Source organism: Elgaria multicarinata, chromosome 3 (genome assembly GCF_023053635.1).
Source record: "Elgaria multicarinata webbii isolate HBS135686 ecotype San Diego chromosome 3, rElgMul1.1.pri, whole genome shotgun sequence".
NCBI lineage: Eukaryota > Metazoa > Chordata > Lepidosauria > Squamata > Anguidae > Elgaria > Elgaria multicarinata.
The window spans coordinates 166,617,640-166,639,028 of record NC_086173.1 but is presented as its reverse complement, the minus strand read 5'-3'; the positions used below and the strand labels follow the sequence as shown (position 1 = coordinate 166,639,028).

The 21,389-nt window shown below is 47.3% G+C and overlaps 1 protein-coding gene across 1 annotated transcript in view; it reads right to left on the bottom strand.

Annotated features, from left to right (window-relative positions):
• Positions 1-21,389, bottom strand: part of LOC134396116 (alpha-2-macroglobulin-like) — a 116,370-nt gene that overhangs the window by 27,947 nt on the left and 67,034 nt on the right. The window contains exons 18-27 of the mRNA XM_063122478.1: positions 20,656-20,743; positions 18,517-18,564; positions 15,548-15,686; positions 11,327-11,579; positions 8,902-9,028; positions 7,191-7,312; positions 6,045-6,096; positions 4,960-5,043; positions 3,338-3,511; positions 645-732 (exon numbers count right to left, since the gene is read on the bottom strand). Of these exons, the coding sequence (XP_062978548.1) occupies positions 645-732; positions 3,338-3,511; positions 4,960-5,043; positions 6,045-6,096; positions 7,191-7,312; positions 8,902-9,028; positions 11,327-11,579; positions 15,548-15,686; positions 18,517-18,564; positions 20,656-20,743 (1,175 nt within the window). The remainder of the gene's footprint in view (positions 1-644; positions 733-3,337; positions 3,512-4,959; positions 5,044-6,044; positions 6,097-7,190; positions 7,313-8,901; positions 9,029-11,326; positions 11,580-15,547; positions 15,687-18,516; positions 18,565-20,655; positions 20,744-21,389) is intronic.

Sequence of the window (21,389 nt, the reverse complement as noted above, 5' to 3'; positions counted from 1 at the left end):
CTACCTAGGCAACTGATTCCATTGTCGTACTGCTCTAACAGTCAGGAAGTTTTTCCTGATGTCCAGCTGGAATCTGGCTTCCTTTAACTTCAGCCCGTTATTCCATGTCGTGCACTCTGGGAGGATCGAGAAGAGATCCTGGCCCTCCTCTGTGTGAAAACCTTTTAAGTATTTGAAGAGTGCTCTCATGTCTCCTCTCAATCTTCTCTTCTCCAGGCTACACATGCCCAGTTCTTTCAGTCTCTCTTCATGGGGCTTTGTTTCCAGACCCCTAAGCATCACAACAGTTAAAGCTGCAGGTGCTCTGTCCTCTTTTGTATCTGGCCACTCTAGTATAGCTCTGGCAGGTTTAACTGTTGTGATGAAGAGGGAATTTCACCAGGTTCTCCATATCTACAAATGACACCTGCTGAAATTCCCTTTTCTATGCCACTGTTAAAGGATACAGGAGCCCTGTCCTCCTTTTCATAGGGTCACCCTATGAAAACTGCCGTTCTTGGAATCCATTCCACATTCATAGCTCCTGATGAGGGCAGAAGCCAACGTGTTTAGCTCTCAGGCTATTTTGAAACTGCTCTGTTGTTACTTTATCTATCTTTTCTATTCACACACACAAAGAAACATCAACGATGAAAGAGCCTCACCGGGTGTTCCCCGCCGGCTCCAGATGATGTGGTCCAAAGGTGCTGTAGGAGCCGTCTGAGTGTTTGCAGTTAAGCTGCCTCTGGTAGCCTAAAACGGAGGGTGGAAAACAGTGGTGTGTGGCTGCACCATCCTCAGCCTACAAGTAGCTTCCCATCATGACCTTGCGCAGGTGGGTGCCACTCCCCGCATGTATGTACACTTTCCCGATTTGGAAGTGGGCGTCAAGTGGTCCCAGTTTTGGCAGGCACCATCTCTCAACAGTGACGTAATAGCCCTGTTACACAGGGCCTAACATTGAGGATGCCTCTTGTGCATCTACCCGTACACTGCGCTCTACATCTAAGGTCCTCCTCCGAGTGCCTACTCTGAGGGAAGCTCGGAGGATGGCAACAAGGGAGAGGGCCTTTTCAGTGGTGGCCCCCCAATTATGGAATGATCTCAACGATGAGGCTCCCCTGGCGCCAACATTGTTATTAGGGGTGTGCACGGACCCCCCACTCCGCTTCATTTTAAGATCCGCCATTTTCGGATCGGCCCGCTCCGCCCCGCCCCCACTCCGCCTGTGCCCACTCCGCTCCGCTCCATGCGGCAACGGCGGCAGAGCCCGGTAAGGAGGAGGGGGGCCTTACCTGCCTCCGTCCGTGGTCCGTCGCCGTCTTCAATTGAGCCCACGGTTCCACCAGGAAGTCTGGGCCGCAAGTGCGGCCCAGACTTCCTGCTGGAACCGCGGGCTCAATTGGAGACACTGACGGACTGCGGATGGAGACAGGTAAGGGAGAGGAGGGCGGGGGGCGTTACTGGGCCCTGCTGCTGTTGCCGCATGGGCGACAGCGACAGCGGCAGGGCCCAGTAAACCCCACTTACCTTTCCGGCGGAGCTCCGGATTGAGGCGAAGGATCCGCCTTCACCTCGATCCTCTTCGCCACGCTCCGCCGGCCCCCCAATCCTCTTCGCCTCCGCCTTAAGGGCAGGCGAAGCCGCCCCGCTCCGCTACTGCTTCTCTGGTCCGATTAGAAGCGGAGCACATCCCTAATTGTTATCTTTTCGGCGCCACGTCAAGACTTTTCTCTTCTCCCAGGCATTTTAACAGCATTTAACAACACTAAGTTTGTTGGGTTTTTTAGGACCCCAGAACTGTTATTTTAAATGGATGCTGCTGTTTTTATACTGTTTATGTTTTTGATGGTTTTAAATTTTGTATACTTTTTAACGTTCACTGTTTTTAACTTTGGTAAACTGCCCAGAGGGCTTCAGATATGGGGCAGTATATTAATGTAATAAATCATATTATTAATTATTATTATTATTATTATTATTATTATTATTATTATTATTTATTGTATTTATATACCGCCCCATAGCCAAAGCTCTCTGGGCAGTTCACGTAAGACACAACATTTAAAAACAATATACAAAAACAAAAAACCACCAAAACATGCAAAATTCACATACATTTAAAACCACTATATTAACTTGCCAAAAAACAGACCCAGGCTCAATGCTTGAGAGAAAAGTTGAGTCCTGGTGCCGAAAAGATATCGATGTCGGTGCCAGGCGGGCCTCATCAGGGAGATTGTTCTACAGTTTGGGGGCCACCACAAAGAAGGCCCTCTCCCTTGTTGCCACCTAAAGACGCTCAACATCTAAAGCAGGACTTTTGAGCATAATGCTCAGGTAGGTTCATGTCGGGAGAGGCGTTCCATCAGGGATTGTGGTCCCAAGCCATGTAAGGCTTTATAGGTTAAAACCAGCACCTTGAATTGGGCTCAAAAACGTACAGGCAGCCAATGCAAGCAGGCCAGAATCGTTATTGTATGCTCAAACCTTCTGGTTCTGGTTATCAATCTGGTCGCTGCATTTTGCACAAGCTGCAGCTTCCGAACCATCTTCAAAGGCTGCCCCATGTAGAGGGCATTGCAGTAATCTAATTTGGAGGTTGCCAGAGCATAGACAACTGAAGCCAGGTTATCCCTGTCCAAATAGGGGCATAGCTGGGCCACCAACTGAAGCTGGTAAAAGGCACTCCATGCCACCGAGGCCACCTGGGACTCAAGTGACAGAGATGGAGGCTGAGAAATGCACCCACGGTCCCCTTCTGCAGAGTAATGCTCTTTCACCACACACAGAGCAACGGAAAGGACCTCTAGATGACAGAGCCGGCCATCAAATGTAACCTGAACTTGCCAGCCTCCATTACTAAAACTGCCCCGCCACTAAATCAACTAAAGCTTAATTAATTAAACTAAAGCTTAATTAATCTGCCGAGGATGCAGAGCCCTAAATGTAAACACTGTCAGTCAGAAGGACTCTGTAGTTAGGGTGATCATATGGCGAGGAGGACAGGGCTCCTGTACCTTTAACAATTGTATAGAAGGGGGAATTCCAGCAGATGTGCTTTGCATGCATGCAGCATGCCCTCTTCATCACAACAGTTAAAGCTGCAGGGGCCCTGCCCTCTTTTGTATCTGGTCAAGAGGGCAGGTCTCCTGCAGCTTTAACTGTTGTGATGAAGAGGGCATGCTGCACGCATGCAAAGCACACCTGCTGGAATTCCCCTTTCAATACAACCTTTAAAAGATACAGGAGCCCGGTCCTCTTTTCCATGTGGTCACCCTACTGTAGTCATCTGCCACCACCCATGGACAAGAAGAAGGGTCAAATTGCTCCTGCGTTGCCCTGTGGGTCTTCTCACCAGCCAACAAGTGTCTGGTGATGGTGGATTGGATGCGTTCCGTCAGCTGCCCAGTCTTATTCAGGTAGTCCATGATGTAGATGTTGGGCGCAAAAAGGGCCATGTTCTCCCAACAGCCAAAGGGTATTTTGTTGAAGTTCTGCAGGTTCTGGATGGCTCCACCCAGCATGTCGCCTGAGATGGGGGAAGAGAAGGACAGGAGACGCTGAGGCAAATATGGCCAATGGGGCAGAATGCAGTCAGCAGAGGAACGAGGGAGGCAGGCAGGTTCGGAAATCGTGTGTGTGTGTGTGTGTGTGTGTGTGAGAGAGAGAGAGAGAGAGAGAGAGAGAGAGAGAGAGAGACAGTGAGTTAAATTAGTGAAAAATGCAAGGGAAATGCATCAAATGGAAAGACAGAAACACGCGGAGGTCTTCCTCTCAGTGCTGTTGTTATTATTATTATTATTATTATTATTATTATTATTATTATTATTATTATTATTACATTTATATCCCGCCATTTTTTTCTCCAAGGAACCCAAGGCGGCACACATAACCCCCTCCTCTCCACTTTATCCTCACTACAACAACCCTGTGAGGTGGGTTGGGCTGAGGGGCTGTGACTGGCCCAAAGTCACCCAGTGGGTTTCTCCTGGCTTGCAGTCCGACAACTGCTGAAAACAACAGAATGAAATTTAATAGGGATAAATGCCCAGATCTACATCTAGGAAACAGAAACCAAATGCACAGTTAGATGGGGGATACTTGGCTCAGCAATACTACAAATGAGAAGGATCTTGGAATTGTTGTAGATCACAAGCTGAATATGAGCCAACAGTGCGATACGGCTGCAAGAAAGGCAAATGCTATTTTGGGCTGCGTTAATAGAAGTATAGCTTCCAAATCACGTGAGGTACTGGTTCCTCTCTATTCGGCCCTGGTTTGGCCTCATCTAGAGTATTGCGTCCAGTTCTGGGCTCCACAATTCAAGAAGGACGCAGAGAAGCTGGAGTGTTTTCAGAGGAGGGCAACCAGGATGATCAGGGGTCTGGAAACAAAGCCCTATGAAGAGAGAGTGAAAGAACTGGGCATGTTTAGGCTGGAGAGGGTAAGACTGAGGGGAGACATCATAGTACTCTTCAAAGACTTGAAAGTTTGTCACACAGAGGAGGGCCAGGATCTCGTCTCGATCCTCCCAGAGTGCAGGACACGGAATAACGGGCTCAAGTTACAGGAAGCCAGATTCCGGCTGGACATCAGGAAAAACTTCCTGAATGTTAGAGCAGTACGACAATGGAACCAATTAAGTAGGGAAGTCATGGGCTCTCCCAAACTAGAGGCCTTCAAGAGGCAGCTGGACAACCATCTGTCAGGGATGCTTTAGGGTGGATTCCTGCATTGAGCAGGGGGTTGGACTTGATGGCCTTGTAGGCCCTTTCCAACTCTGCTATTCTATGATTCTATGAGCTCTGACAGAAGTGCACGTTTGCTTGAAGGTTTCGATGTATCCAATTAACAGCTATTTCAGCCTGTGCAGAGTCAGGCTCATTCCTTCACAGAAAATAAAGTTGTGGGAGCGTGAAGGCAAAGGAAGGCCAGATACAACACAATTCAGAAGGTCTGTACCAGAGCGGCTCTTACCCAACACACAGTGCGTGGCCCTGGCTGAACCTTCCACAACGTTTTCTGGCAGCTTCAAAGAAATATCCGTTGAACGTGAAGTCTCTGCAAGAGAAGAGAGAGGTGTTTTCATTTTTAATCATGCTCAAAAAAAAAAATTTCCCTAAAAAAAATTTTTCCCCTTAAATTTTTTTCCCCTCAAAAAAATTTTTCCCCTCAAAATTTTTTTACCCTCAAAAAATTTTTCTCCCTCAAAAATTGCCAGAGCACTGAGAGCCGTGGGGGAAACCAATCCATGGTTTTTCTTGAAGACAAGGCGGGTGAGGAGAATGGTTTAGAAGCAAAATGGTGCTTGTGGCAGGCTTCAGGGAGCAGCATTTTGGTTCAAAACAAGCCATGGTTTCTAGGGGGGAAGAGCTTCCACCCCCCGCGATTATAGCAAATTCAGCGGTGGTGGGCACTGCAAAAAAAATTTTTTTAAAAAAATCAGGGGAGCAGCCTTAGATGCTCAGTGGGCCCAGGGCCGACACTACCATTAGTAGTCAGAGGGGCGCAGTACTGATCTTTAAGGGTCACAGTTTTATACAAATTTATACAAATGTTTTAAGAAGAAAAAAACAGTAAGTTCAAGTTTTGTGCTTTTTATTTTTTCTACAAAATATCTGTTCTTAAAAATCGAAGCTGGCAAAAATAATAAAAATGGGTATGTGTGTGTTTTTTCAAGTAGCTCGCCTTGCCGAGGCCGCAAAATAGTCTGGCACCAGCCCTGGGTGGGCACAGCAAACACACTGGGTCAGTTGAGAGGTTGTCTGACCCAGAATGATGTAGCTTAATGAAATTGGACCTGTATTTATTTATTTCATTTATATCTCGACTTTTTTCCTCGAAGGAACGCAAGGCAGCGTACATAATCCTCCTCCTCTCCGTATTATCCTCATAACAACAACCCTGTGAGGTGGGTTGGGCTGAGAGTCTGTGACTGGCCCAAAGTCACCTAGTGGGTTTCCATGGCCGAGTGGGGACTAGAACCCAGATCTCCCCTGCAGTGAACAGCCTCCTTCCACCTCAGGTCATTTAAGGAGGAGAGGCCTCCAGCTGGCACTCACCATCTGCACAGAGCATGGAGTTGATGGCCACGCCCTTCTCGATCCCTTCAGGCTACATGAGGAAAGAAGGGAAAGGAAAAATGGGAGAATGAGGGTCAGGAAAGAAGAAGCTTGCCTGGTCACCTGTGGAGAGTGAAAACACCTCCAGGTGACCAGGAGAGGAATGTTGAATTTCCCCCTTATTGGCGCCGTTCAGAAGACATCTTAAACCATGGCTTTAACTTCGGTGGTTAAGCCAGAAAGTCGGGCTGTGTTCAGAAGACACCCTAAACCATGGCTTTAACCATGGTGAATAAAGCAAAAGGCCTTATTCACCATTCTTAAAGCCATGGTTTAAGGTGTCTTCTGAACACGGCCTGGCTTTTTGGTTTAACCACCATGGTTAAAGCCATGGTTTAAGGTGTCTTCTGAACAGGCCCTATGTGTCACTGTTTTCCTGCAACTGCCGTGTTTCTCAGAAAACTCCTGCATTCGATGGGAGGCAAATGACGAGGCTTGCTAAGTAATCTGTAAATTTCTGTAAACCGCCCAGAGAGCCCTGGCTATGGGAGCGGTATATAAGTGTAATAAATAAATAAAATAATCTACAAAGCTTTTATTAAGCAACAATCCTCTCTTCTACCTGAAGAGAGTCTAGCCTCTTGGAAACGTCCCCCTAAGCAAAACTATGCAAACTAAGCAAGACAATTGTCCGCTCAAGAAGAAAAAGGAAGCCACTTCCCAAATGTCTGTAACTTCAGAGCGCCTGGTGTGGATGCAGGTTCTGGCATAATCAAACTGACTTTCTCACACCTTCCTTCAGCCCCGTGTGTTTGAGCTTCCGGCGGACCCTACCATCAGCTAGCTTGTTGGGATGCTCACCTCCGGAAGAAGGCTCACTTCCTACCGAGTGTGCAGGATTTGGCCTTGGGGAGATAAGCTCTGGAGAAGTCTGACTTCCAGCTGGGGAATCGCCCGTGAGAGCTTCCTCCCCCACTGGTCCAGGCTGGCTGATATCTGGCGCTGCATCTTCTAGTTCTGAATCTGATTCTGAGTGATTACCTGAAACATCTTCTCTCAAAACAGGGGCAGTACGGTTAGCCATGACAGCAAACGTTTCTGCAGCGATACATATGTGATCGCTTCAGCCCCAAGCGGCTCATGTACCTCGACCAAGAGTGTCTTGATCACGGTGTCCTTCGCCCCTTTGCTGGGCACCACCACGACTTCATTCCCGCAGGGCTGGTCCGATTCCACGGCCTCTGCGCTGACAGTGATGTTCATCTCACCTAGGACAGAAACGGCCCCCACCTCAGCACGCTATTCTTGTCGTTATGGTGCCGAGAGACCATCTTATGTGGTTCTCTCTGGCCCTGTTTTATCCTTGGATGAAAATACTGGTGTCAGACGGGCTGAAGATGAGAAGCAGAGGCTGCCCAGTCTTCTCCCCCGGACTGCGTCAACTTTCTCTTGGGCCTGTCAGTCCCTGAATCCCAGATCGGGCCCAGCCCTGTTGGGAGACCTTCCGCTGATGTAGAGGAGAGGCTTTGGGACTGGCCGACGAGACCACATCACGCCAGTCCTCAGCTACACTGGCTGCCAGTCCAGGTCCGGGCCCGATTCAAAGTGCTGGTATTAACATTTAAAGCCCTAAACAGCTTGGGGCCAGGCTATCTGAAGGAACGCCTCCTCTCGTATGTACCTGCCCGGACCCTAAGGTCACCCTCAGGGGTCCTTCTCCACGAGCCCCTGCCAAAGGAAGTGAGGCAAGTGGCTACCAGGAGGAGGGCCTTCTCTGCTGTGGCACCCCGGCTGTGGAATGAGATCCCTAAGGAGGTTCGCTTGGCACCTACGTTATATGCTTTCAGATGCCAAGTGAAGACCTTTTTATTCTCTCAGCATTTTAACAGACTATAAATTCAATTTTAACCTTGCTGTTTTAAATTTGTATTTTAAGTTTGTATTTCTGCACTGCTGCTGATTTTATCCTGGTTGTGCTTTTATATTGTATTTTACATCGTGCTTTTATACTGTTTGTTTTATACTTTGAATGGTTTTAATTTCTGTGAGCCACCCAGGGAGCTTCGGCTATTGGGTGGTATAAAAATGCAATAAATAAATAAATATTTTTTTCTTCAGCCTGGAGGATTGTTTCAAAGGTTAGAATCATAGAATAGGAGAGTTGGAAGGGGCCTACAAGGCCATCAAGTCCAACCCCCTGCTCAATGCAGGAATCCACCCTAAAGCATCCCTGACAGATGGTTCTCCAGCTGCCTCTTGAAGGCCTTTAATGAAGGAGAGCCCATGACCTCCCTAAGTAACTGGTTCCATTGTCGTACCACTCTAACAGTCAGGAAGTTTTTCCTGATGTTCAGCCGGAATCCGGCTCACTGTCCTGCACTCTGGGAGCTTTGCATAAGCTTTGACCCGTTCCCTTTTCCCCTTCCCAAAGGAACTCCAGATCTACCTCCAGAACTCCGCTTCCCTCTTTCCAGGTAAACATCAGGACTACTTTCAACACCTTCGGCCGGGCTTATCGCTCTCGTGTAACGTCCCAGGCTCACGAAACGTTACACGGCTCGAACGCTTATGCTGGCACCCCGAGTGTGTCCTGAAAGGTCCGAGGGTCCCCTGGTTCAGGCTAAGGGAGATGCAGAGGGGTGGCAGGCTGCTAAGAGACATGAACAAGACCACAGCCATCTTGGCCGGTCTTCACACTGGGTATTTCCTCATCCCTGCCTACACCGCAGGGAGTTTGTGCAGCTCCCTTTCTCCCTTCGCTGCCTTCTTCTTGAATGGCCAGGGAGGGGGTGGCCTGTCTTTCCTTCCTCCCGGGCCTTCCTTACTCCCCAAGGTGTGAATCAGTGTCACCGCTTACCCAGAATTTTGGGGGTCACGTTCCAGGAGAGGCTTTTCCTTTCGTTCTCACACAGGCAATAAGACTCCTCCACCGGCGTCACGGGGGAAGCGTCAAATTCGTCTGAAGGAGCCAAAGTTACATGGACCTGTCCGGAGAGAAAAGGCCATTACCAGAGAGGTAGCTGAGAAGAGGGATGAGAAGAGGAGGTACCGGATCTGGGTTTTGGAGGGCTCATAGCCAAGACATCTTCCGTCGCTGAGTCCACCTTCTCACTCCCACTGTCACCAGCTGCTCTTCCTCCTGACTTCTTCTTATGTCCTTAACTTAATTGGCAATGTAAAGGAAAGAAGAATGCAAATCGAGGTGGACATTTCATCTTGACAACTGCAATTCCCTTCAGCCATGAAATAGGCGACCTGGCCCACTTCAAGCCAGGAGGAAGAGGAGAAGGAGCATCTCCAGGGAGCTCTCGTCACTCAGGCCCTGCTTGGGTGGGTGGGCTCTCGACACATGCCCGGATGTGCCTACCTTCGACGATGACCCTGGTAGGAGATCAAAGCCACATGTGGAACACTTTAAACCACGGCTTTAGCCATGGTGAATAAAACAAAAAGCCTTGTTCATAGTTAAAACCATGGTTTAAGTTGTCTTCTGAACACAGCCTGACTTTTTGGCTTAACCACCATGGTTAAAGCCATGGTTTAAGGTGTCTTCTGAACACAGCCCGGCTTTCTGGCTTAACCACCGTGGTTAAAGCCATTGTTTAAGGTGTCTTCTGATCACAGCCTGGCTTTCTGGCTTAACCACCATGGATAAAGCCATGGTTTAGGGTGTCTTCTGAATGGCCCCATTGAAAGAGGTCAAGTCTGGGGCCACAGAATTACAGAGGGAAGGGAGGCCTCCGTACTTCATAGAGTACTGAGGAAGTGAACTCCAGTCCCCAAAAACTGAGGCCACAATAATATGGTGACCATGTGAAAAGTAGAATAGGGCTCCTGTATCTTTAACAGTTGCCCAGAAAAGAGATTTTCAACAGGTGTCATTTGTATGCATGCAGCACCAGGTCAAATTCCCTCTTCATCACAACAGTTAAAGCTGCAGGAGCTATACTAGAGTGGCCAGATTTAAAAGAGGGCAGGGCACCTGCAGCTTTAACTGTTGTGATGAAGAGGGACTTCCACCAGGTTCTCCATATATGCAAATGACACCTGCTGAAATTCCCTTTTCAACACAACTGTTAAAGATACAGGAGCCCTGTCCCCCTTTTCATATGGTCACCCCAAATATATTTTCAACACCAATTGATAACATAAAAAAGAAATGCTGGTTGTAAGAAACAGCTGGATCAGCACCTGAGCTCAAATGGGGTGTAATCCAACTAGGAACCATCTGCAGTATATAAGACACATGAAAAGGTTTGTTTTCTGCTATGAGTTACAAAAGCTTAAAAAAAAAACAGCATTTACAGCACTTGAAAAAGTTGGACAGAAGAACATCAGAAGAGCCCTGATGCTGGATCAGACCAAGGGTCCATCTAGTCCAGCACTCTGTTCACACAGTGGCCAACCAGCCATCGACCAGGGATGAACAAGCAGGACATGGTGCAACAGCACACTCCCACCCCACCCATGTTCCCCAGCAACTGCTGCACACAGGCTTACTGCCTTGAATACTGGAGATAGTACACAACCATCAGGGCTAGTAGCCATGGATAGCCTTCCCCTCCAGGAATTGATCCAACCCCCTTTTAAAGCCATCCAGATTGGTGGCCAACATCACTACATCTTGGAGACCAGGAAATTCAAAACAGCCAAGTTATGTCTGTGGGTTCTTGGGAGGCTCCTAGCTTAGGTTTATGTCGGTTGATAGTGGGGGAATAATGACTCAGGTTGAAAGTGAACCAAAAGGGAACGTTTTCACTACTGTTAAGAAATTTGAGAGGAGAAAAAAATACAGGAACAATGTCTAAAAAGAGGGGATTCATGATTATGATGATTATTTTAAAAAAAAATATCTCTAAAGTTGTCTAAGAAAATGTAGTATTCTTTTGTAGAAAAGCCCCTTGAAACTTTGTTTAAAAGCATGGAGGTGTTGTCCACAAGATACTACTCTTACTTTTGTTTGTTTTATAGCTCCTGAAGAAGGAGGTGATCCCTCCAAAACACGTAGAGCAAAACAAATTTGTCTGTGTTCTGAGACCCAGAGTTTGACTCCTCTGCCATCGGTCGACAGCGTCTTTCCCTCCACATTTCTGGAAATTGGCCACCAGACCCCTGAAATTGGCTATCGCAGCCTTCGAGGATGGTACTGTTGCCAAAAAAAGGCTCAGAAATGTTCCAAAGGTGTGAAAGTAAATAAATACATCCCAGAATGTGGATCCTGAGCCATTGGCGAGCCTTAACCCAAGAGCGTAGACGGGTTGGGGGAATGGAGCATTGCTCACCCTGAGGCAGGTGTTCAGGTAGTTGAAGGTGGTGGCCTTCATCACTGCCACCTCACCCCGCACCACGGAGTAGGGCAAGGTGACTTCGATGAAGAAGGGCTGGAAGACGTTGAGGGAGGTGGACGGGGCCAGGCCGAAGCCCGCCTCCTCCGACAGGCAGAAGGCGCCAGCTTTCCATTCTGTGATGGTGTCCGGAACGGTCACAGGGATATCGGTCTGTGCTTGGAACTCGCCCCCCTTTTGCTCAGAGGCTCTGTGGGACACAGGAGAAGAAGGGGTGAGGAGGAATCCCACGGCACCCTTCCGCAAGCCGGCTCCTTCTTGTCTGCAAGAAGGACGCAGACAAGCTGGAGCGTGTTCAGGGGAGTGCAACCAGGATGATCAGGGGGTCTGGAAACAAAGCCCTTTGAGGAGAGGGTGAAACCACCAGGCCTGTTTAGCCTGGAGAAGAGAAGATCGAGGGGAGACATGATAGCACTCTTCAAATATTTGAAAGGTTGTCACACAGAGGAAGGCCAGGATCTCTTCTTGATCCTCCCAGAGTGCAGGACACGGAATAACGTGCTCAATTTACAGGAAGCCAGATTCCGGTTAGACATCAGGAAAAACTTCCTGACTGTTAGAGCAGTACGACAATGGAACCCATGACCTAGGGAGGTGGTGGGCTCTCCCACACTAGAGGCCTTCAAGAGGCAGTTGGACAGCCATCTGTCGGGTATACTTTGGGGTGGTTTCCTGCATTGAGCAGGGGGTTGGATTTGATGGCCTTATAGGCCCCTTCCAACTCTACTATTCTATGATTCTATCTGCCACTGAAAGGGCAACTCTCATCATTGTCATTGTCACCACCGCACCACAATGACAACAGCTTTCGCATTTGTACGGGGCTTTCAAGGGTTCAGTTGCTCTTGACTTGCACTATCCAATCACCATTTCTACAACAACCCTTTAAGGTGGGCTTCCCTCCAAAAGTGTTGGACTTCATGGGCTGTCCTTGGGTTCTGGGATGGCTTGTTTACCACAGTCACAAGCCACCCTGCCCAGGTTCGCACAACACAATAAGCCGTGGTGACGGTTTACCGTGGCTTGAATACGGAACACGGAATAACGGGCTCAAGTTAAAAGAAGCCAGACTCCAGCTGGACATCAGGATAAACTTCCTGGCTGTTAGAGCAGTATGACAATGGAATCAGTTCCCTAGGGAGGTTGTGGCCTCTCCCAAACTAGAGGCCTTCAAGAGGCAGCTGGACAACCATCTGTCAGGGATGCTTTAGGGTGGATTCCTGCACTGAACGGGGGGTTGGACTCGATTGCCTTGTAGGCCCCTTCCAACTCTGCTATTCTATGATTCTATGATTCTATGATTCTATTCAAAATGGTGCCTGTGACAAAATGATAATTGACGTTATTTGCTGTGGCCGATATCTTTTATTTTGGGGAATTGGTAAATAAGTGGGAGGGGGGAGTTAGAATGGTGATGGCATGAATGGTGTTGTCTGATTGGTTGGTTGATTTGAATGAGAGAGAGAGGAGGGGGAGTGAGAGACAGTTAAGGAGTTTTGGGGCAGTTAGAGGAGTTACTCAGGGTTAGTCAGCCAGTGAGGGTAGGAGTGAGTGGAATTTAGTAGAGGCCTGAATCTCCCACCAATCCGCTTCATGGGATTTATTTATATTTATTTATTTATTTATTTATTTTTATTACATTTATTTACCGCCCCATAGCCGAAGCTCTCTGTGCGGTTTACAAAAGTTAAAAACAGTGAACATTAAAAAAGTATACAAAATTTTAAACCATCAAAAATATAAAAACAACAGTATAAAACAGCAGTATCCATTTAAACAACAACAGTTCTGGGTTCCATTTTTTTAAAAAAAACTCAGCGTATGTTGTTAAATGCTGCCTGGGAGAAGAGAAAAGTCTTGACCTTATTATTATTATTATTTATTTATATAGCACCATCAATGTACATGACCTGGAACTGAAAAGATAACGTTGGTGCCAGGCAAGCCTCTTTGGGGAGATTATTCCACAATTGGGGGGCCACCACTTTAAAGGCCCTCTCCTTTGTTGCCATCCTCCGAGCTTCCCTCAGAGTAGGCACTCGGAGGAGGACCTTAGATGTTGAGCGCAGTGTATGGGTATATTCACATTGGGAGAGGCGTTCCGTCAAGTATAGTGGTCCCAAGGCGTGTAAGGCTTTATAGGTCAAAACCAGCACCTTGAATTGGGCTCGGAAACATACAGGCAGCCAGTGCAAGTGGACCAGAGCAGGTGTTATATGGTCAAACCTTCTGGTTCCCAAAATCAATCTGGCTGCTGCATTTTGCACGAGCTGCAGCTTCCGAACCGTCTTCAAAGGCAGCCCTACGTAGAGCGCATTGCAGTAATCTAACTTGGAGGTTACCAGAGCATGGACAACTGAAGCCAGGTTATCCCTGTCTAGATAGGGGCATAGCTGGGCCACCAACCAGGGTTTTTAGAAGGCACTCCGTATCACTGAGGTCACCTGAGCCTCAAGTGACAATGATGGATCTAAAAGAACCCCCAAGCTACGAACCTGCTCCTTCAGGGTGAGTGCAATCCCATCCAGAACTGGTAGAACACCCCCCATCCTGTCAGCGGAATCACCTACTAACAGCATCTCAGTCTTGTCTGGATTGAGCCTCAGTTTATTAGCCCTCATCCAGTCCAGGGTGGTGGCAGCGAAGGAGAGGTTTAAAAATACACGTCACAGAGGCTGGGGAACGCCACACTGCCCAGCACACACCTGGATGCCAATCATGCGAAAATAAAATTGAGAAGAGGAGGATTATGTAAGCTGCCTTGGGTTCCTTGGATGAAAAAATGCAGGATATAAATGTATGTAAAAAAAATTAAAATTAAAATTAAAAAAAAAAAAACACGGCCCACTGTCTCTCACGCTAACCTCACTCAGTGAGTTGTGTCAGGGTTGTGGGTCAAGAGCGGCATACTGGAAAAGTAGAACAAAATTCTAAATAAACCAATATTGCCCAGGTTGCAGGGCCGACATAACATAATTTACTCTTCATCGTGCTCAGTTGGCTGGCTGGTTTAGATTTATAGTTACTTAAAACAAAACGTAAGCCACCTTTAGCTTTGAAAAGAGAGCGCGGGGAGCGGGGCCTCGCCACCAGTGGCCCCTCTGTCTTTGTGCAACTCTTTCGGTTCTGTTTTAAGTCTCATAAAGCTGGTAGAAACTTCACTCCAGGAGGCCTCTGTGGGGCAATGCCATTGTTTTATTTTATTGTTTTCAATGATTTGACGCTGACTTTGAGTTCCTTTTTTGTTTTACTGCCAGTTTTAGATTTTTGAATTCTGACCATTTGTTGTTCCTGTTTACTTTACGGTGCCCTGCTGGGTGTTGCCCTGAGGGTACTAAAGAATCATGGAATCCTCCTGGTCCCTAAGGTCATTGTTTGGGGGCCTTCTCTGTGAGCCTGTCAAAGGAAGTGAGGTAGGTGGCTACCAGAAGGAAGGCCTTTTTTGCTGTGGCACCCTGGCTGTGGTATAAGCTCCCTGGAGAAGCTTGCCTGGCTCCTAGAATCATAGAATCATAGAATAGTAGAGTTGGAAGGGTCCTATAAGGCAATCAAATCCAACCCCCTGCTCAATGCAGGAAACCACCCCAAAGTATACCCGACAGATGGCTGTCCAACTGCCTCTTGAAGGCCTCCAGTGTGGGAGAGCCCACCACCTCCCTAGGTCATGGGTTCCATTGTCATACTGCTCTAACAGTCAGGAAGTTTTTCCTGATGTCCAGCCGGAATCTGGCTTCCTTTAACTTGAGACCATTATTCCGTGTCCTCCACTCTGGGAGGATCGAGAAGAGATCCTGGCCCTCCTCTGTGTGACAACCTTTGAAGTATTTGAAGAGTGCTATCATGTCTCCCCTCCATCTTCTCTTCTCCAGGCTAAACATGCCCAGTTCTTTCAGTCTCTCTTCATAGGGCTTTGTTTCCAGACCCCCTGATCATCCTGGTTGCCCTCCTCTGAACACACTCCAGCTGTAAGGCCATCAAGTCCAATCCCTGCTCAACACAGGAATCCCAATCTAATGCATGCATGTGAGAATTAATCTGTATAAATTTGCATGAGCACACCCACCCACAGCAGAGGGGGTTCGATGCATGACACAGGGCCTCTGTGGATCTGTGCCACTGTATTTTCTCCTCTCTCCATGCAACAAAGCCACCACTTACTTCACCTCATGCAGTAGCCACAACCACGTCTCAGGGAAAAGCGTCCTGATAGGTTTCTCTGCTACAACAGCAACATCAGGATGACCATCAGAGCTCTGGCTTAATGCTTCAGCAACAGGTGGGGCATGTTGTCTTTGCTCTGGGAGGAAGAATACAGGATTTATATCTCCTAAAATGGATACCTCCGCCACCTTTCAAAGCAAGAATGCCTAACTCAACTGCACTTCATGGCTTATCATAAAGGTACAAATCCTCCAGCGTAATCCCCGATTCCTGTGCCCTTTGATGGGAAAAGAATATTCATGTTATCTCCGATTTGTGGTTGGAGATAACAAACAGATTCCCACCCACCCCCACCCCTCATGCCACCCTTTTTTCCAACTGGGATGCAAACACGTCTCGGGGAAGTAGCTCCTGATATGGCAAGTTCCTGCAAGCACCTGTTGAGTCCCTTTCTCTGTGCAGAGAGGCAGGGAGCTCCCTGCATGTCTCTGCACGGAGGGAAGAAAAATGGGTTGGGTGGATGAATTCACAGGAAGGGGCGGGCTTTGGAAGTGGAAGAGGCAGGGCATCAGTTCGGGGCACCGCCCCCTAGACGTCATCTGGCCAGACCTCTTTTCCAAAGGGGAGCATTCCTGCCCCCAGACCAATAGAGGTTCCCCGCCACAGGCGTATTGGACGGCTGGTGCATGCGCACTTTCCATCCCTTGAGGGCCGCTGAAATGCTTCCATTGCCACGTTGGTGGCATCTGTGGTCCTTGTTCAGCTTTTTGCCGCTTGAGGCCGGAACCTGGCCCCAGATTTGCAGCGGCAGCCTCCTGATGTGAAGTGGCCCATTCCACTCCATTTCAGTTCACTGACACCCAATATATCTATATTTAATCTTGACATCTCACCAATAACCACATTCAATTTGCCCTGAGAGGATTGGGACTCCCAAACATTAATTCTTATTATGTAGCAAATCGGTTAAGACATGTTGTTGAAGCAATTTTAGGTGTAGGTGATTTAGATTGGGGCCACAGCTAGACCTAAGGTTTATCCTGGGATCATCCAGGGTTCGCCCCTGCCTGAGCACTGGATCCCCTGTGTGTCACCTAGATGAACAGGTTTGACCCCTGGACGATCTAGGGATAAACCTTAGGTCTAGCTATGGCCTAAATGTAGGGAAAAAACACAAGTAATATAGAATTAAAGTTGCATAATGTATTTTTTAAGGAAAAAGGGAAGGGTAAATGGCTTAATGATTTAGATAATCAGTTTTTGAAGTTTCATTGGGAACTTTGGAACAAATATAAAAAGGAACTGCTTTCAAGTAATTCCTCCTTAACACCGGTGATAATGTTAAAGAATTTTCCTGAAGACCTAAAGAATAGATTAAGTAAAGTTTTAATAGAGAAAAACAAAATGAAATTAAGAGAATGGTTAAGAGGGATGAATACAAGAGGAAAGATGGAAGAGGTCCTAAAAGATAGAAAATTAACTTGGCTAAATTATTGGCAATTGGAACAATGGACTAAAAATTGGGTAAGAGAAAATGGAGAGTGTGGAGAGATGACGACGTTTGAGCAATTACTTGAAAAAAATGAAATCGATAGGGACAAAATATAGGGACAAAAGGGTTAATGAGTCAATTATATAATATATTAACTGTGAAAGGATTGTTGGATAATGTAGGAAAATTGGTTTGGGAGACAGATTTAAAGATACAGATAGGACAGCAGAGTTGGTAAGGACTATGGAGACAGAGAGTGTTGAGAAATATGTCAGTAAGAATAAAGGAGAATTATTATAAAATTTTATGGAGGTGGTACCTAACTCCGGTTAGATTAAACAAGATTAATAAGCAGCATTCAGCAGATTGTTGGAGGGGTTGTGGTGAAAAAGGAACGTATTTACATATGTGGTGGGATTGTAAATATGTGCAAAAGTTGTGGAAGATGGTGTTCACCGAGATTGAGCAGATTGTTGGAATGAAAATAGAGGATACACCAAGGATTGCATTACTCTCACTGCAAGAAGATCTTAAATGTACTAAAGAAATTAAGGAACTGATAACGAATCTGCTGACGGCTGCGGGGTTAATCGTAGCTAGGAACTGGAAGACACAAGGAGATTATTGTATTGAAGAATGGTATAAAGAAGAGTGGGATATTGCTATTAATGATAAATTAACATGTAATATTAAAATGAAAAGAGGTATAGTAAAAATGAATGATTTTGAGGGAATTTGGAAAAAGTTCTTAGTATTTGTGATTTCTAAGGGAAGCGGGAAACCACCAACAGAAGAAACTATGAGTTTTTATTATTATTATTATTATTATTATTTATTTATTTATTTATTTATTTATATAGCACCATCAATGTACATGGTGCTGGAAACAGGAAACAGTTTTTGGAAACAGGAATGAGATCCCGAGGTGTGTGGGGGTGCACTTTTATGTTGAGCATGAATATGTTTAATAGATTAAGCTTGAATATATGATACAAATGCTATTTTATGTTTATGTACTATGTTTCTTTTATTTTTTTGCTAATTGTTGTAAAAGTTAATGTTGTTGTTTATTCGTTCAGTCTCTTCCGACTCTTCGTGACTTCATGGACCAGCCCACACCAGAGCTTTCTGTCGGCTGTCGCCACCCCTAGCTCCCCCAAGGTCAAGTCTGTCACCTCCAAAATAAGATTAATTAAAAAAAAAAGTTTGATTCTAAATTGTGCAATAAGAAGTTCGTGAGCTGAACTACAGTCAGCTCCAGGTCTTGTTTTTACTGCCTGTATAGATGTCCGCCACCTTTGGCTGCAAAGGATGTAGTCAATCTGATTTCGGTGTCGGCCATCTGGTGAAGTCCATGTATAAAGCCGTCTTTTCGGTTGTTGGAAGAGAGTGTTTGTTATGCACAGTGAGTTGTCCTGGCAGAATTCTATCAGCCTATGTCCCGCTTCATTTTTTTCTCCTAGACCATGCTTACCTGTAATTCCAGATGTCATTTGACTGCCCACCTTAGCGTTCCGGTCTCCTGTAATGAAAATAACATCTCTATATTTAATCTTGACATCTCACCAATAACCACATCCAATTTGCCCTGAGAGGGTGGGATATAAATGTTTTAAATAAATATGTAAATAAATAAATAAATAAATAAATTTGGTTTCTCTTTACAGTCTTTAAAACCCTTGGGGAAATGTTATTAGAAACAGTTAAAAAAAAACAGCTTTAAACAAAGAGTTTGGATATTGACACACTGTCTGATACAGCTTCTGTTACATCCTCTAAAATAGCCAGGTGGATGGCAGGTACCAAACGTCAACATCAATGTGAAGGGTACCTCTTATCCCCCACTCAGTTGCACTTTGAACAAATGGACCGTATGATGAACTTTGGTAGATTTCATGGTGTAGATTTCAAGAGAGATTGTGTGTTTGTGGGAAACCAGTTTTGGAATAACTGGCACATTTATACCCTCTGATGTCAGTGTACATCAGTGTACATCATCCCAGAGCGCAGGACACGGAATAACGAGCTCAAGTTAAAAGAAGCAAGATTCCAGCTTCCTGACTGTTAGAGCAGTACGACAATGGAACCAGTGACCTAGGGAGGTTGTGGTCTCTCCCACACTAGAGGCCTTCAAGAGGCAGCAGGACAACCATCTGTCAGGGATGCTTTAGGGTGGATTCCTGCATTGAGCAGGGGGTTGGACTTGATGGCCTTGAAGGCCCCTTCCAACTGTACTGTTCTATGATTCTATGCTTGTTTACTGCATCTTGCTCTGGCTGAGACAACAATGATGGTGAGACGTAGTGCTTGCTCAGGTGCCCTCTGGCTGCCAGGCAAGCAAGTGGTAGCAATGAGGAGAAAAAGGAGGAGGAGGAAGAAGAGGAGGAGGAGGAGGAGGAGACACCCATAATGTAAACCGCCCAGAGAGCTTCGGCTATTGGTTGGTATAGAAATGCAATAAATAAATAAATAAATAATGCTAAGTGCAATGAACTCATGCGCAAAATTCACCCTGAATTCACCCTTAGGCAAAATACTGAAGTTCCTTAATATAATGGGCTCAAAAGTAGGCAGATATACGGCAATTATAGTTGCCTGAAAAGCCCTCCCATCGAGATCACCCAGGGCCGGTGCCAGACTATTTTGCGCCCTAGGCAGGTGAGCTGCTTTCACCCACCCATCCCCACCCCAGTGTACCTGGGCGCGGGGTGCCATCTCGCTCGCCCAGCCGAAGCGAAGCCAGAACGCTGGGGTGGGGGTGGCGACTTCAGAACGAGGCGCCCGGTTGGAAGCCGCTCTGGGAGAGTGACTTCCGGGTGCGCCATTCCAAAGCCACCCACCACCCACCCCAGTGTTCTGGCTTCACTTTGGCTGGGCTCCCACCCAGCCGAAGCAAAGCCAGGATGCTGGGGTGGGTGGGCATGGCTTCACTTCAGCTGGGTGGGTGCCCAGCTGAAGCAAAGCCAGGATGCTGGGGTGTGGAGGCCGGCAGGCGGGCAGCTTCAGAACGGTGCGCCAGGCCAGAAGCTGCTCTGGGAGAGCGACTTCCGGGAGCACTGTTCCAAAACTGCCCCACCACCCCCCTACCCCAGCGTTCTGGCTTCGCTTCGGCGCCCACCCAACCAAAGTGAAGCCAGGACTCTGTAGTGGGGAGGTGGGCGTGGCTTCACTTTGACTGGGTGGACGCCCAGCCGAAGCAAAGCCAGGACACTGGGGTGGGCAGCCAGCTTCAGAACGGCCCCCCCGGAAGCTACCCTCTCAGAGCTGCTGTGGGAGAGCGGCTTCTGGGTGTGGCATTCGGCGCCCCCCCTTACCTTGGAGCTCTAGGCAGCTGCCTGAGTGGCCTCTATGGTAACACCGGCCCTGAGATCACCACCACCACCACCTCCACCTTCATCATCTAGTTTTAATTAATGCTCTCTTTTAGAGCCACTCACTCAGGGGAGGGTTGATAGCACAGCAAGGCCACGACAGAGGTAGAGGGGCGTTTCATGGATCATTCGCCTTGTATTTCCCGAGCCCACGTCCACGGTCGCAACCCCAGAATGAAGACGGGAATAATTCACGCTAAACGCAGGAGAACCCCTGGCACCAGCCTGGTTCAAGTTCTTACCATAATAAACTCCTCCAGACGGTTCATGTTCCTGGCAAATGTTAGGCTTGTGTATCTTGGTGCTGGTAAAAACTTTCAAGCCGAAGTCCTGCAAAATGAACAAACAAGCCGCAATGAAGCGTTTTACACAGCGTGGATTGAAAAAGGTTATCGGTGGGCCGGCAGTGTACCTCAGGGGCAGGCCACCATTTCAGGCGACGGGCGCACATTTGGCAATTTGAGGAACTGTCTTGGGCACCATCGTTAGGGAATCGGTAAATAAGTGGGAGGGGGGAGTTAGAATGGTGAATGGCGTGAATGGTGTCATCTGATTGGTTGGTTGATTTGAATGAGAGAGAGAGGAGGGGGTATGACAGACAGTTAAGGAGTTTTGGGGGCAGTTAGAGGAGTCACTCAGGGTTAGGGAGCCAGTGAGTGTTGGAGTGAGTGGAGTTTAGTAGAAGCTTGTTTCAGAATAAGAACATCAGAAGAGCCCTGATGCTGGATCAGACCAAGGGTCCATCTAGTCCAGCACTCTGTTCGTACAGTGGCCAAACAGCCATCGGCCAGGGACCAACAAGGCAGGGCATGGTGCAACAGCACCCTCCCACCCATGTTCCCCAGCAAGTGTTGCACACAGGCTTATTGCCTCCGATACTGGAGATAGCACACAACTATCAGGGCTAGCAGCCATTGATAGCCTTCACCTCCACAAATTCATCCAACCCCCTTTGAAAGCCATCCAGATTGGTGGC